The 14,239-nt window shown below is 28.4% G+C and overlaps 1 protein-coding gene across 1 annotated transcript; it reads left to right on the top strand.

The window, feature by feature from the left end:
• Positions 1-4,420: 4,420 nt before the first annotated feature.
• LOC148200097 (cyclin-dependent kinase C-2 C-like) lies at positions 4,421-10,674 on the top strand. The gene is made up of 9 exons (XM_088112274.1): positions 4,421-5,185; positions 7,190-7,474; positions 7,574-7,909; positions 7,996-8,223; positions 8,448-8,545; positions 9,068-9,179; positions 9,261-9,620; positions 10,060-10,114; positions 10,503-10,674. The coding sequence occupies exons 1-9, from the start codon at positions 4,838-4,840 to the stop codon at positions 10,508-10,510; spliced, it is 1,830 nt and encodes a 609-aa protein (XP_087968400.1). The 5' UTR covers positions 4,421-4,837; the 3' UTR covers positions 10,511-10,674.
• Positions 10,675-14,239: the final 3,565 nt, after the last annotated feature.

Below are 14,239 nucleotides of genomic sequence, written 5' to 3'. Positions count from 1 at the left end.
GTTATGAGTGTGAGACTTTTCTAGTTGAATGCGTTCAGATGAGTATTAAATTAAAAATTTTTATTTTCGAATTTTCGAGGACGAAAATTTTTGTTGTTGGGGAGAATGTAAGACCCATAAAAAAAAAATCTATATATATATATATATATATATATATATATATATTTATAGTAGTAAATTTTAGTATTTTATTAGTAATAATAATTTTAATGGATATAAAATTGTAAATTTTGGATATAAAATTATAGTAATTTTAGAAGGAGAGGTTCAAATTTTTGGTAACTTATTTAGTAAAATTTTTTTAAATGGAATAGTAAAAAGTAAATAGTAAATAGTAAAAAGTAAATAGTAAAAATAAATTTTCAGCATTAAGATTCCTTAGCATGGAAGAAAGTAGTAGGTAGAAATTAGGATCAGATTTGGTGAGAAAATAATTGAAATATTATTTTTAAATAATATTAAAATAATAAATAATATTAAAATATTAATGAATAGTAAATTTTTTTTTTACTATAAATAGCCATGGGAGGGAAGGGTATTTTGCACCAAGAAAAGAGGAATCAAGTGAGAGCTTGAGAAATAGAGAAGAAAGAGTTAGGGAGAAATTTTTAGTTGCAAGAAGAGTAGAGGTTCTGAAGGGTTTCGGGGAAACAAATTCGGAGCAGGAGATTAAGTCTGGAATAGAGGTAGGGGAGCTAATCCTTCTTGTATATGATTTTTTTTATCCATGTTATGATAATGAATATGAGTTATGAGTATGTTAAAATTTTGGTAATGGTAGTTATCTATTCACTTATATAAATTTAGTTTTCATTATTATAATTTCTTATTTTCGAGTTACTGTTGTGAAAATTTTCTATTAATTGTTTTCACCGTTGGATTTAGCTAAAATTTTAGTATGTGAATCCTAAGACCTATTACTAAACTTTGACCGTTCGGATTTGAAAATAGAAGTCTGTACTTGGAGAAATAAATACTGCAAGTTTGAGTAAATTAGTCACCCTGTAGTTCTGTTACTAAGTTGTCTCGGTAAAAATATAGATTTTGACCTATTTAACCGTTAGATCAACCTCAAAATTTGATATATGATTCTTAGGACATATTAATACAATTTGACCGATCGGATTTGTAATTGAAGGTCTATGTTTAGAGAAAGAAATTTCGAAAGTGTGAAACAATCGGATGAACACTGTATTGTTGTTCTTAAGCTATCATGGTACAAATTTCATATATATTTCATCTACCGTTAGATTGAGCCCAAAATTTAGTATGTAATTCATAAGACATATTAAGTCATTTTGACCGTTCAGATTTGTAATTAAATGTCTGTGATTAGGGAAATTAGTTCCGCATTTTGAGTATAACCGAAAACCACTTAAAATTCTGCACCTGAGTTACCTCGGTAAAAACCTCAATATCTATCTAGTTAACCGTTGGATCAACCTGAAATTTTAATATGTAGTTTATAACAAATAGTGAATTTTTGTGACCATTCAGATTTGAAATCGGAGTTACCGATTTAGAGATATTAATTTCGTATCTTCTCAGGGATCTCAATATTGCTAAATTTCTATTTTTTTGATATCTATATTAAATTTCGGTGTTAATATTATATGCTGTTGTTTAAAATCTGTAAATAAGAAATTTGTTAAAAACTAGTTGAGGAACACTTTGGCTAAGGAAAGACTTGGTACTTAAGTTGTCCATTGTGACGCACCTCTCTTTCCTGGAAGTCTACTCGACAAGTTTTTGACTTAAATCCTATTGAACAGATTTTGTACTGTTAAATTATTATGCAATATATGTTGTTGGAATGGAAATGTATGATTAATTCATGTTATTGTGGTAGATATGAAATTATGAATTATAATTGTGATTATTGCATTTTATTATATTGCAATTGAGTTTATGCGTCTGAACATGATATGAGTATTATGGGGAGATTTTGTAAGGATATAATGTGAGTTGAGGAATATGAGTATGGTATGAGTCTTGTGGAGAGATTCAATAATGTTATGGTATTTGTGTATATGTTGATGTTGAGAGTCCCGTAGTTGGGGGTTATCCTGATACTCTAATAATTATCTAGTCTCAAGTAGAGAGGGATGAATTATGTGGTGAGAGGAGCAGGAGGTCCTGGTCTATGTGCCTGTTTTGGACATAGTGAGGGGACTATCCTTGTGGGTGGTATGGAGGGCAGGATGTCCTGGTCTATGTGCCGGTTTTGGACATAGTGAGGGGACTAACATTGTGGATGGTATGAAGGGCAGGATGTCCTGGTCTATGTGCCGGTTTTGGACATAGTGAGGGGACTAAGAATGGCATCACAAGTGGGGAAGCTTTCGTTGAATTACTCAACAACATATCGTCGGGGATAAGTGTATATTGGGTATTGTGAAATGAGTGTCTATTGGGTACTGTGGTGTCTATTGGGTATTGTGAGACGAGTGTCTAATAGGAACTGTGGTATGAGGGTGTCGAACATAATTATTATATGATGTTTATATCAAGGTAATTATACATGTTTTATAAATGATTTGTTGCATGTTAGCTCACCCTACTTGTTTGTTTTGTTTGGGTATGTGCGATGATCGTATAATTCGTTATACGGGAGCAGATGAAGGAATGTCGTCTGAAACAATACCAAGGAAGAAAGAGATCGAAGAATAAGTTAGAAGAATTCAAGTTATATTTAGGAGTTTATAGTTGAAATCTGAGTTTAAGATATATCAACTGTGAATTTTTAAGTGTGAGATTACGGGATGTTACCGTAAATGTAATGTTACAATATATAAATTATGAATTATCCAATGTGGGATATTGGGATGTTACAGTGTTTGTCCTTTTAGATAAAGAAAATTGTAATAAATATTCTTCATGAATCATTTCATGCAAATTTCTTCATAAAAATATCTCAAATATTTACCATGACTTATCAAACCTAAGTCCGATAACTTTTATCTTTTTTTTTTTTTTTTTAGTAAAGTTCATATTCATACAAGATTGATGGTATATTCATACAGTTATTTCATAGGAGTTATTGGTTTATGAAAACTTTAATACATTTTTTTCGAGATATATTTGATGTTGACATATCTTATGAGAAAATAGTCATTAAAAAAACTTAATCAAAATCACTTATGATAATTTTAAGTTTGTTAAAAAAATGTCTAACAATTTCGTTCTAAGTTTTTTTTGCAACAAATGCAAAAGCATTGCAAACATATATGACATAAGTATATATCTTAATTACGTTTGAATTTGTCATTGTTTGCATTCTAATTGATTTTAAGATAAATTAATATTTTTCAAATGTTGCTAGAATTGTTTGTGTTCTTTATATAGAGGGATGCGTGTTGGGTGTTGGTTGTTATGTTCATATATTTATTTATTTTGGGTAAATGTATTTTACTAAATATGTATTGGTAAAAACAAACCAAGTGTGACTTAGATTACAAACTACTTAATATTGGTTGTTTTAACTAATGAAAAATAATTTAATGTATCTCATAGAAGGTTCTAATTGATGTACTAATAACTCTCTTAAATAGAACATAGTTTAGAAGGTTCATAATTACAAATGGTATGATTAATTTAATTAATTAATTATATTTGTAAGCGGCCAAACTTTTCATTAAGAAAGATCTGATGCTTATATTAAACCATTCATATGTCAACATATATTATTATTAATATTATTTCTTAAAACATATAATCTCTAAATAATGGAAAAATATATCTTTTTATAAATTTATCGTGTAAAATAAAATAAAACATTATTTCAAAACTTTAGTTAACTCACTTTTTTTATTGTTTGATGAATAAATGGAAAGTAATGGTTTTCGTTATATTAATATTATTAGTATTCAAATATTGTACTACTTTGGTTTCATTTAAAATGTTTATTGAATATAAATTTAATTTGACTTACCACTATTCTTTATTTTCAATAGGGAATTTATTTATAATATATTGATAATAAAAAAAACTAGTTTATTTATAAATAAAGTTATTTTATGATTATAGTTATATTTTATTTATTAACTCTATAATAATATTTTTATTTTTTAAATAAATTAAATATTGATTCAACATACTTTATAGTTTTCATTTTACAGTATAATTTAGGAATAATGTGTTATTTGCAACAACAAAAAATAAGAATAAAAGCTAGTTTTCATTTTATCATATCCATGTTTGTAATGAAGTGATTCTTAACCACTTTACCATGACACGTTATATATTATACCTTAGTATCATATTTTCTCTCTTCTTATTTAATAAAATGATATCCATTTTTGTTTTCTATAGTTTTCAACAACCAAAATGCAGACTCAATTCTGACCCATGAGTTTCTAATTCTCTCCTTAAAATTCCTCCAACCCCTTATTCCTTCCGAAATCAATGGAAGACAGAGAGAGAACAGGGGAGGAGAGAGAAAATTTGGTGAAGGAGGGGGTCGTTCGTTTCCTTGTTCTATTCCACAACAAAGCTACCATTTTTCCATGTGCGTCTCGCACACCCTCTTGGGAAAACCCAAAGGGTTGCATTGAATTATATAGAACAAAGACGAAGAGACTCAAAATCAGGGAAGAGGAGAAAAGAAAACCGACAAGAACAACAACAAAGGAGGAGGAACAAAGAACAAAGTTGTTGTTTTTGTCGAATTCGAAATGCCCCTGTTTTCTGGTTTTTCTCATCTCCCTGTATTCTGAGCTCCTCTGTTCTGGGTGTAGCAACCACATTGGAGGTGTTGATGTAGGGGAAATTCTCCCCTACAATCGCCATCGTCCATTTTCTTCTTTCTCTTCGTCGTGATCATCTTCTTCTTGATCAAATGGGTTGCATTAGCTCCAAGAATGTGGTCGCCAAAACTTATTCTCCATCCCCTACAATGGTGGAAATTTCAGAGCCGATTCGCGCTTCCAGCAGGGGCCATTCTGGATTGACGATTTTGGATTCTAAAGGAAATGTAGACAATGAGAGAAACAACAACAGCAAGATTAAGAAGATTAGTTCAAAGAAGAGTAATGGGTCTTTTAGCTTACGGCATGGGTTGGTTCACAGAAACGTGGAGGCTGAACAAAATGCTGTTGGTTGGCCGCCATGGCTCACTGCTGTTGCAGCAGAAGCCATTCAAGGATGGATCCCTCTCAAAGCAGATTCTTTTCAAAAGTTAGAAAAGGTAACAATAATCATAATCATAATCATAATAACATGTGTAGTGTTTATGTTTCTTATGTTATTTTGTTCTTTTTCATGTTCAATCCCTAAAGTTTATGTGGATAATCAATCTAGTTAATATAGGTTATGATAAAAGTAATCATAAATTACTCTCATATGGAACTTCAATTCTAATAGGAATCCAACACCAAAAGTTATATTTAAATTTTATCTATGAAAAACACAATTTGGAAAATTTTGTGATTTGTTGTCATCTAATTTTTACTATAAAATCAGCTTTTAGAGTTTGGTTGTTTGGTAAGATAGAAGAAAAATAACCAATAAGATAATTTTTTTATTTAAATTAAATAGAGGGTGGAAAGAAGAAAAATAATTAAGAGTAGGTTTTATTTTTCATAGGTTTTGAAATAAACAAATAAATAGACTTGTTTGATAAGTGGAAATATTTTTATCATAATTTTGTTCTTATGTTTAGTTTTGAAAAGTTGTAAAGTTTAGACATTATGACATAACTCATCGAGAAGTGATATGTTTTCAAAGGTCTAAGTAAAAAGACTTTATTGTTTATCTTTTTACTATGTCATCGTTTTAATTAATTATTTAGAGGGACCTTTAAAACCTCTTCAACAGTTTCCATTGATAAATGAAAAGAACAACATCTTTAAGTTTTTTTTTTATCCTTTTATTTCTTTTAAAATATTTGAAAACAATTATTGTATTTTCAATAAAATTCATATTGTAAATTAATTTATAATTAAATAATAATTGTTTAAGAAAATAATTTTAAAAAAATCAATCAAATAAAATTTTCTTTCATTTTCTTGTCGTCTCCCACCAAAGAAAAATAAATAAATAATTAATGTATTTTGGTTGCTATTTTCTTCATCTTCATTTTCTTTCATTAATTAAACATAATTATATTGTGAAAGTTATCAAGGTCAAACTTTTAATATTGAATATTGATATTTCTTAATATTATAACATTTTACATTAACATTTGTAACATTAGTCATTGAATTAATATTATATTGTATTACATTTAATAGAAAAAAGGTAATATTAAAACTAAATAAAGTAGAGTACTTTTAATCATGAAAATTGTTATGATGACATTTATCATAGCAAGAAAATTTATCAGTAATAAAGGAGTAATGTAAAAATTAGATAAATTGCTAAATTAATATTTGAATATGCATGTTGTGGACAATTTAGTCCTTGAATGAAAAAAAAATTAAATAACCCTCACATGTTGATGACCACATAGGAGAACATCATGAAGGACTAATTTTTTTTATGTGGGATGCTATTTTTTTTCCGAGGCATTATTTATTTATTGTTGTGTATGTTTGGAACTCAAATTTAGGAAAATCTAAAAGTAAAAGAAAAATGTGAAGGCTTGTTTTAGTGACTTTGAATGACACTCGTCATTGATAATTAAAGTGTTCAAACCTTAATAATCTTTGGATTGTTATGACAAAGTTGTTAGAAAGTTTCCTATTTTGTAGACTAATTATGAATTTTCCTTATTAAAGGATGAAAGTATTTGCAAGACACACATTTGAAGGCAAAATTGATTATTTACCCTATCAAAAATCAACTAACATACTAGTATTTGATATTTATTATATAGTTTATCTACATGAAAATTTAAAATTTCAACTAAAGGATTATAGGTTAGTGTTGACATTTATTACTTATTTTGACATCACATAAACCATGCATTGAGATAAAGTTTCAATTTTATCATAAAAGTAATTGAAAATCAATTGAAGTGTTATTCTTTAGTTCATGTAATAGTTGTTGCTTGTTGTATTGTTACATTTAAAGTTTTCCCCCACAATATTCTTTTTTATTCCTAATATGTTATTTTAAAATTAATACGAATTATGATATTATTTAACATTTAACTTTAGAAAATAAATATTTTATGAGTATATATAGTTGTTATAATCTATTAAGATATTTTGAACTAATAATTATATACATATATATTATTTTTTAATAGATTGGACAAGGTACATATAGTAGTGTGTTTCGAGCTCGTGAAGTTGAAACTGGGAAGCTATTTGCTTTGAAAAAAGTGCGTTTTGACAATTTTCAACCTGAGAGTATTAGGTTTATGGCAAGAGAAATAACCATCCTTCGAAGGCTTGACCACCCAAACATCATGAAATTGGAGGGCATAATCACTTCTCGCCTATCAAACAGCATATACCTCGTATTTGAATACATGGAACATGATCTTGCCGGCCTAGTATCACGTCCTGAGATAGTATTCACCGAATCACAGGTTCGTTTACATCTTTCAACTATTTTTAAAACTCGTGTGTCGTTCCTAATATAAATTTGAATTAGGTTTACATTTGTGTGTAATGTTTCATTTCCATAGATAAAATGTTACATGAGGCAACTTTTAAGTGGACTCGAGCATTGTCATATGCGTGGTGTTATGCACAGAGACATCAAAGTATCAAATATCTTATTAAACAATGAAGGTGTTCTCAAGATAGGAGATTTTGGATTAGCAAATACAATTAGTACAAGTAACAAAAATCCTTTGACAAGTCGTGTCGTGACTTTGTGGTATCGTCCTCCTGAGCTATTGATGGGATCGACTAGCTATGGAGTGTCAGTAGATCTATGGAGTGTTGGTTGTGTATTTGCAGAACTTTTTCTTGGGAAGCCTATCCTTAAAGGAAGAACTGAGGTAATTTTAATAATTCATGTATGTTATGTATAATTTATCTTTAGTTTGAATATGTTTTTTTGTTTATAAACTATTCTCATAAATTGTATTTCTTGAGTGTATAGGTTGAACAATTGCACAAAATTTTTAAGTTGTGTGGTTCTCCACCTGAGGAGTTCTGGAAAAAGACCAAACTTCCTCATGCAACCATGTTTAAGCCTCAAACAAATTATGAAAGCTCTCTTCGAGAAAGATGTGCAGATTTTCCTGAAAGTGCTATAGACCTACTTGAGACTTTATTATCCATCGATGCAAGCAACCGAGGAACTTCCTCGTCTGCCTTAATGTCTGAGGTAAACATTTCATTGATTTGGACTTTTCTATAATGTATTCTTCATTTTTTAGAAAAATTCTTGTTTTAATCCTATATTGTAAGAAATAGTTGATGTTTTATGCATATGACTTCGTAATTATTTTGCTAGAAATGTTAATTTATTAGGATGTTTGTTTAATGTGGACCAATCATATATGACTAACTTGAATTTCTAATTTTCTTTTCTTTGTATATTCTTTATAGTACTTTAACACTAAGCCATACGCTTGTAACCCATCAAATCTCCCAAGATACCCACCAAGCAAAGAAATGGATGTAAAAGTTCAAGAAGATTCATCCAGGTACACTATTGTGGTATTTCTTGTTTATGAAAGGATAATTAGTCAGTTTGGTAGAATAAATATTGACATATTTCATTTTCAGTATAATAAAACAATATTGTCTTAGTATAAAAAAACTTTAATTCTATTAACTTTGTTTGAACTCCACTAGTGTTATTTAAACACATGTTTGATCTATAATAATTGTTACATATGTTTATTAAAAGAAAATACGACACTGATAAGCAATTAATCTTGAAGGAACTTTTAAATTTTGCTTTTGTAAATTTGAAATCCTTAGAGATTTTTTTCTAATACATGTTTAGTGTTAATTTTCGTTATAATATACACATGATAATTACTAAAGACAGAATACATGTTTAATTCAAACAAAATTCACAAAATTAAAAAAATTTATACTAAGATTTTAATTTTTTTATTGTATTAAAAATGAAATATGTAAATATTTGTTGTATTGAATTGATTATTTAATCTTCATAAAACATCTCATTTTTAGGACTAACTCTTGATCCTTACTCTTAGGAAAAAAATCGAAGGTAAAGTGAGAGAGGTTGCAACATCAAGAAGACAACCAAGACGAGCCACTAAACTTTTGCATGATCCAAACAATTTTGGTAAATCAAGTTCAAAAGAGGTACTATTTTTTCAATGGAATATTACTACACGGCTTAAATATCATCATTTTTACAATACTTATCTTGTGTTCTTTGTGTAGAACATGCAAAACACTTCTCAAAATGGGCATAAAGATGATGGTAAAACACATCTTACAAAAGGAAGAGGAGGAGGGATGTACAAAGATCATGCAAAGCCTGCCATGGATACCATGTCTGAGACCTCCCAAATGATGAATGTTGTTAATGGTAATGGATACAGTGTGCCAATACAAGTCTCAGGATCTACGAATGATTATACATGGGTCAAAAGAAGAAAACAAGATGCATCATCAACTCTATCGGATGGATCAAAAAGCAAAATTAGTGCACTAGATACCAACTTTGCCAAAGGAACATATGATTTATCTAACCAAAGGGTTTCCATGGATTTTGATCCTGCTGAATTGGTGAATGCTCAGGTAAACATTATCCCAACTAAATATTTTAAATTATTAAGTCACAAAACCTTCAAATTTACCATTGTTACTTAAATTAATCTTAAGGTGTCAATATAAGAAGCTTGAGTTTACGTTTAATATCGAGTAATAAAAATAAATTCATTATTTTAATTTTTTTGTTAAAGGTAATGTTAATCACTAATTTCTCATTATTATTAAATTTCTCCTATCAATTTCCTTCAAAAATACTCATTAATTACTACATGTATAATGTTATAATTGTCTTAGATGACAATCTCTAGATGACACACGAGTTTTATAATTTTGTTTTCTTGTTAGTTAAAAAAGTAAGTTAGATGTTAATTTCTATAGTGACAATGAACTTGAGTGTGCTAGCTAAATATTTGTGTATTCTATTTATATCAAATTAATTTATATGTTATATTTAACAGTTCTACAGGGTCGTAGAGAAAATGATGTACAACGTGCAATTCGTAAATCAAGGTTTGGAAGAGGTAAATAAACATTTATATTTTAAAATTTTCATACATACGAGAAAGAAAAGAAAAATGCTGTGTATGTGAAATAATTTGTATAATAAATTACAACAAATAACTAAATTAAAATGTAATAAATTATGGAGGGAATAGAGAAAAACAGAAAAAAAAACTATTTTGTACAAAATTTTACCTAAATTGTCTTATCTGTATAGTATATTTAAATAATGCACAAGAACGAAATTAAAAATAATAATAATAATGTTATAAAAATTGTTATATAAGTTGCATATATATAACACAATTAAAAGTAAAATAAAAGAAGTAACTTTTATATTTGGGATGAATAAAATTATTGTAAAAAATGACATTATAAGTGAACTAATGATGCAATTGTTGTTTACAGATAAATGAGATGAAGCAAGGATTGTGAAAGTGGTGTAATCTTCATCATTACAAGGGTGACTATAGAAAACATTTATGCTATTGATGAACTTTAGTAGGGACATTTGAACCATTTTAGTTTTTTACTTCACCTCTATTGGCATCTTGGTGTCATTTCCCTCCTTTTGATCACACTATAGTTAATTCTTCAGTACCCTTCAATCATTAACATTATTAACATTCAAAAATAAGATTACACTATATACATGCAACAAGGCAAAAAATGGAAGATGATACAATACAATAATGCTTTACATTTCTCATGAAATTTCACTTTCCTCACATTTGCAAATTTTGTCTTAAGTGTAAGATTGGTTTTAAGAAAAGAAAAGCAATATAAACAAATACTTTATACCTTAGTGTGTTTTATTATCTCTATCTTTATCTCTAAAATAAAAATTCATTTTTCATCATATTTAATAAGTAATAAATTTATGTTTCATCATCATGTCTATTATTAGGTAATGAGTATACTTGTATTTTCTCTTTTACTATTTCAACTACTAATTAAATAGTTTTTTTACAAAAAAATAAAAATAAACAAAATTATTGAGATGTAATGTAAAAAAGTATATATATATATATATATATATATATATATATATATATATTCTTTTTAATGTCAAATATTAAGAAAGAAATTATAATTATAAGGTAAATAATTATAAAAAAATGAAAATAATCAAATGTGTTGATTTAATGAAATTGATAATAATATTTCTTAATCATTTGAATGAAATCACACAATATAATTAAAGTTGTAACAAGAAAACAAACATCTTGGATATTTAAATAGATTTGGTGTATATCAAATCAGTTGAAGTGTTGAAAGATATTGAATTTTTTTAGTGAAATAAAGGTTTTTTTAAATAAAACAAAGTTATGAGTGAAAAGAGAACAAAGTAAAACTAATTTTTAATATTACATACTAAACCAAAGGTTTACGTGGTTGAATTGACCCATACAATTGAAAGTCAAACATTTTCATCTAAAAATAAATAAAAATACTAAAACAATTAGAAATAATTAAGCATTGATTTGATTAAACTTGAGGTCTGTATTTCCTAAAATGTATACCATTTGAACAAAATCACACAAATAAAAATATGTTATCAAAATTACGAAAAGAGTGTTAGTTTCTTCATAGTAAACTTTGTAAATTTTAAACAAGTTTAATAACTGACCAAAGGGAACAAGAATATAATTGTTTTAAGCTACCTGGGATTTTAGGAATTTAAAATAGGACGCAAAAAGGTAGGGGACATGACAAATATGTATAGATTTATTCTTGTCCTTATATCCGATTAAAGAACTAGGTAATACATATACTCACATTTAATTAATATAGAGATTTCTAGTCAAAGTTAGTATAATTGTTAGGATAAAACAAGCTTGTGTATAGGAACTTTGGATGATAAGACAAACTCGTTTATAAGAATCTAATTTTGAAGTTTAACTAAACAACACGTTGAAGTTTAACTAACAACACGCTGAAGTTAACTAACAATGATAACGAAGAAGTTCCATAAGAGAATAAGAGAACTTATAGGATATAAAACCACGAAGAAGTTCCACAAAAGAACTCATAGGATATAAAACCTTAAGTTAGAAAAGGCAACGAAAAAGTTCCATAGAAGAATAGGAAAACTCAGGATAGAAAACCCTAAGTGAGAAAGAACATTAAAGCTATAGAAAATATGAAATTAAGAAGAACAAATAACCACACAATAGAAAGCCTCATAGAATAGAAGAATAGAAAACAAACCTTAAACGATAGAATATAAAACCCTAAAATTGGAAAGTACACGTATCCACACAACATACCTTAAAACACTAAGAAGAAAAGAAATAGACGATCATCTGAAAGAAGTCTAACACAACAAAAAATCATGAGAAAGTCAAACTAGGCTATCAAAATTAGGAGAATAGGACAAGTAGAAAACTAAAACACTAATTGAATACAACATAGGAGAAATAAGATTAAACTAGCTTAAGAAAACACTCAGGAACAATAGGAAAACATAAACAAAATATTAAAGTCAGGCCAAACAAAGTAAACATTTAGGATCTTAGGAAATAGAAAAATAATTAAGTCAAAACACCCAAACACAATGTTAAACGACTATCAAGTCAAAAGCGTCTAAGAGAGTTGAAGCTAAATGTGTAAAGCTTATCATACCTAAAGGTTGTTCAGTTTAGCTCTCAGGAAAAACAAAACAATGTAAAGACGATGTCATTGATAAAACACACTAAAAGACTAAAACTTAAGACACTAGAGAAAACGCAAACAAAGCTAACATTGTCTGTCTAAAAAGACAAAATCACAAGAAGCATTTACTCGGTCTAAACGATACCATGAGCTAAAACCTTACTTCGTTAAACGATGAAGTCTTTAATCAAATGCTTTACTTCGACAATTAAGAGAAAAAGCTTGATTGTCAAATGCTACCTCAATGGTAGGAAATCAAAAAGCACTTTATTGTTTTGAACAACCATTGAATGACTTTAAATACTCAACGTTAAAAAACAACAAAAGTGATATCTGATAAGTAGTCTACACAATTAGTAGTAAGTGTCAGTAACAAGAAAGACATTCACGAAATATTCGTATCCTAGGAAATCATGATACAATACCTATTCCTAAACAAAACATGAAGACAATAAGTAAAACACTAACCAAGAAGAAGTATCTTATAGACTATATGATATCAGTCAAACACACAAACAAAACAATGGAAAACATAGAATCTTGTACCAACGGTGAAAGTTTTTGAAAACACCAAAATAAATAGGAAATAAGGCATACTTGTTATACAAACTTCTGTTTTATCTTGTGCAGGACAATTGTTACAAATGATCAATTACCTCTTCTTGTAAGTATCAAAATAAAAGTTGAAGATAAAACAAGAACTGATCAGTTTATCAAAAGTTGTGCCAAATGAGAAGTCAAGTTTGCTTTTGATAAAAGCTTTGAAAAGCATGTATAAAAAAGACTTCATCCTTTGACAAACATCCACACCAATAGCTAGAAAAGAACAGATCTCAAGACAAGCTTTGTCAAACGATCATATTGCCAAATCTCAAGAAAAGTTTCGTCATAACAGGCTATATCATCAAGGTGTATAAATAGAAGATAAGAAGAAGAAGAAAGTGATGATGGGGAAGATGAGATAAGTATGAAGATATACCATCATCAATTGAGCAAGGAAATCTCTTGGAGCTACTAAAAGCAAAATTCCTCTAACCAAGGAAACAGTAGGAGAGAAGAGCTCAAGAAAAGAAAGATACTCTCATGCTTCATCATAATATCCACTTGAAGGAAGAAAAGAGAAATTGAGTGAAACACCTAGAAATTCTCTCAAGCCTCATTGTCATATCCACTCACCTTGTGAGCGAAGAGAAGAGAGAAAAAGAAAAAGGAAAAAGTTAAGAAATTCTCTTGAGCTTCATTGTATTATTTGCTTACTTTTGTAAGATGAGAGAAAAGAGTAAGGAGAGAAACACCTACGAGGGTTTACACTACTTTGTATTGTAATCACATCCTCTCTACCAGAGTAATAATTTAAATGACTTGTAAGCAATCAGTTGATTGCAATTCTAGAGAGAATCAAAACACTTACAACTTAACTCTAGAGAGTTAAGGAAATCTAGGCAAGGTTGTTTAGTACCAAGAGTGGTACGAATACTCATCAAGTCTAG

Source organism: Vigna umbellata, chromosome 4, assembly GCF_029865625.1.
Source record: "Vigna umbellata cultivar VRB3 chromosome 4, Vumbellata_1.0, whole genome shotgun sequence".
Taxonomy (NCBI): Eukaryota; Viridiplantae; Streptophyta; class Magnoliopsida; order Fabales; family Fabaceae; genus Vigna; species Vigna umbellata.
Note: the sequence above shows the minus strand (reverse complement) of the source record. Positions and strands in the feature narration are given on the sequence as shown.

Excerpts from the sequence above, each read along its gene's own strand:
- LOC148200097 (XM_088112274.1), top strand. The coding sequence starts at position 4,838 with ATGGGTTGCATTAGCTCCAAGAATGTGGTCGCCAAAACTTATTCTCCA. Across the intron at positions 7,475-7,573 it reads TAGTATTCACCGAATCACAG|ATAAAATGTTACATGAGGCA; the intron begins GTTCGTTTACAT and ends TCATTTCCATAG. Across the intron at positions 9,180-9,260 it reads GTAAATCAAGTTCAAAAGAG|AACATGCAAAACACTTCTCA; the intron begins GTACTATTTTTT and ends TTCTTTGTGTAG.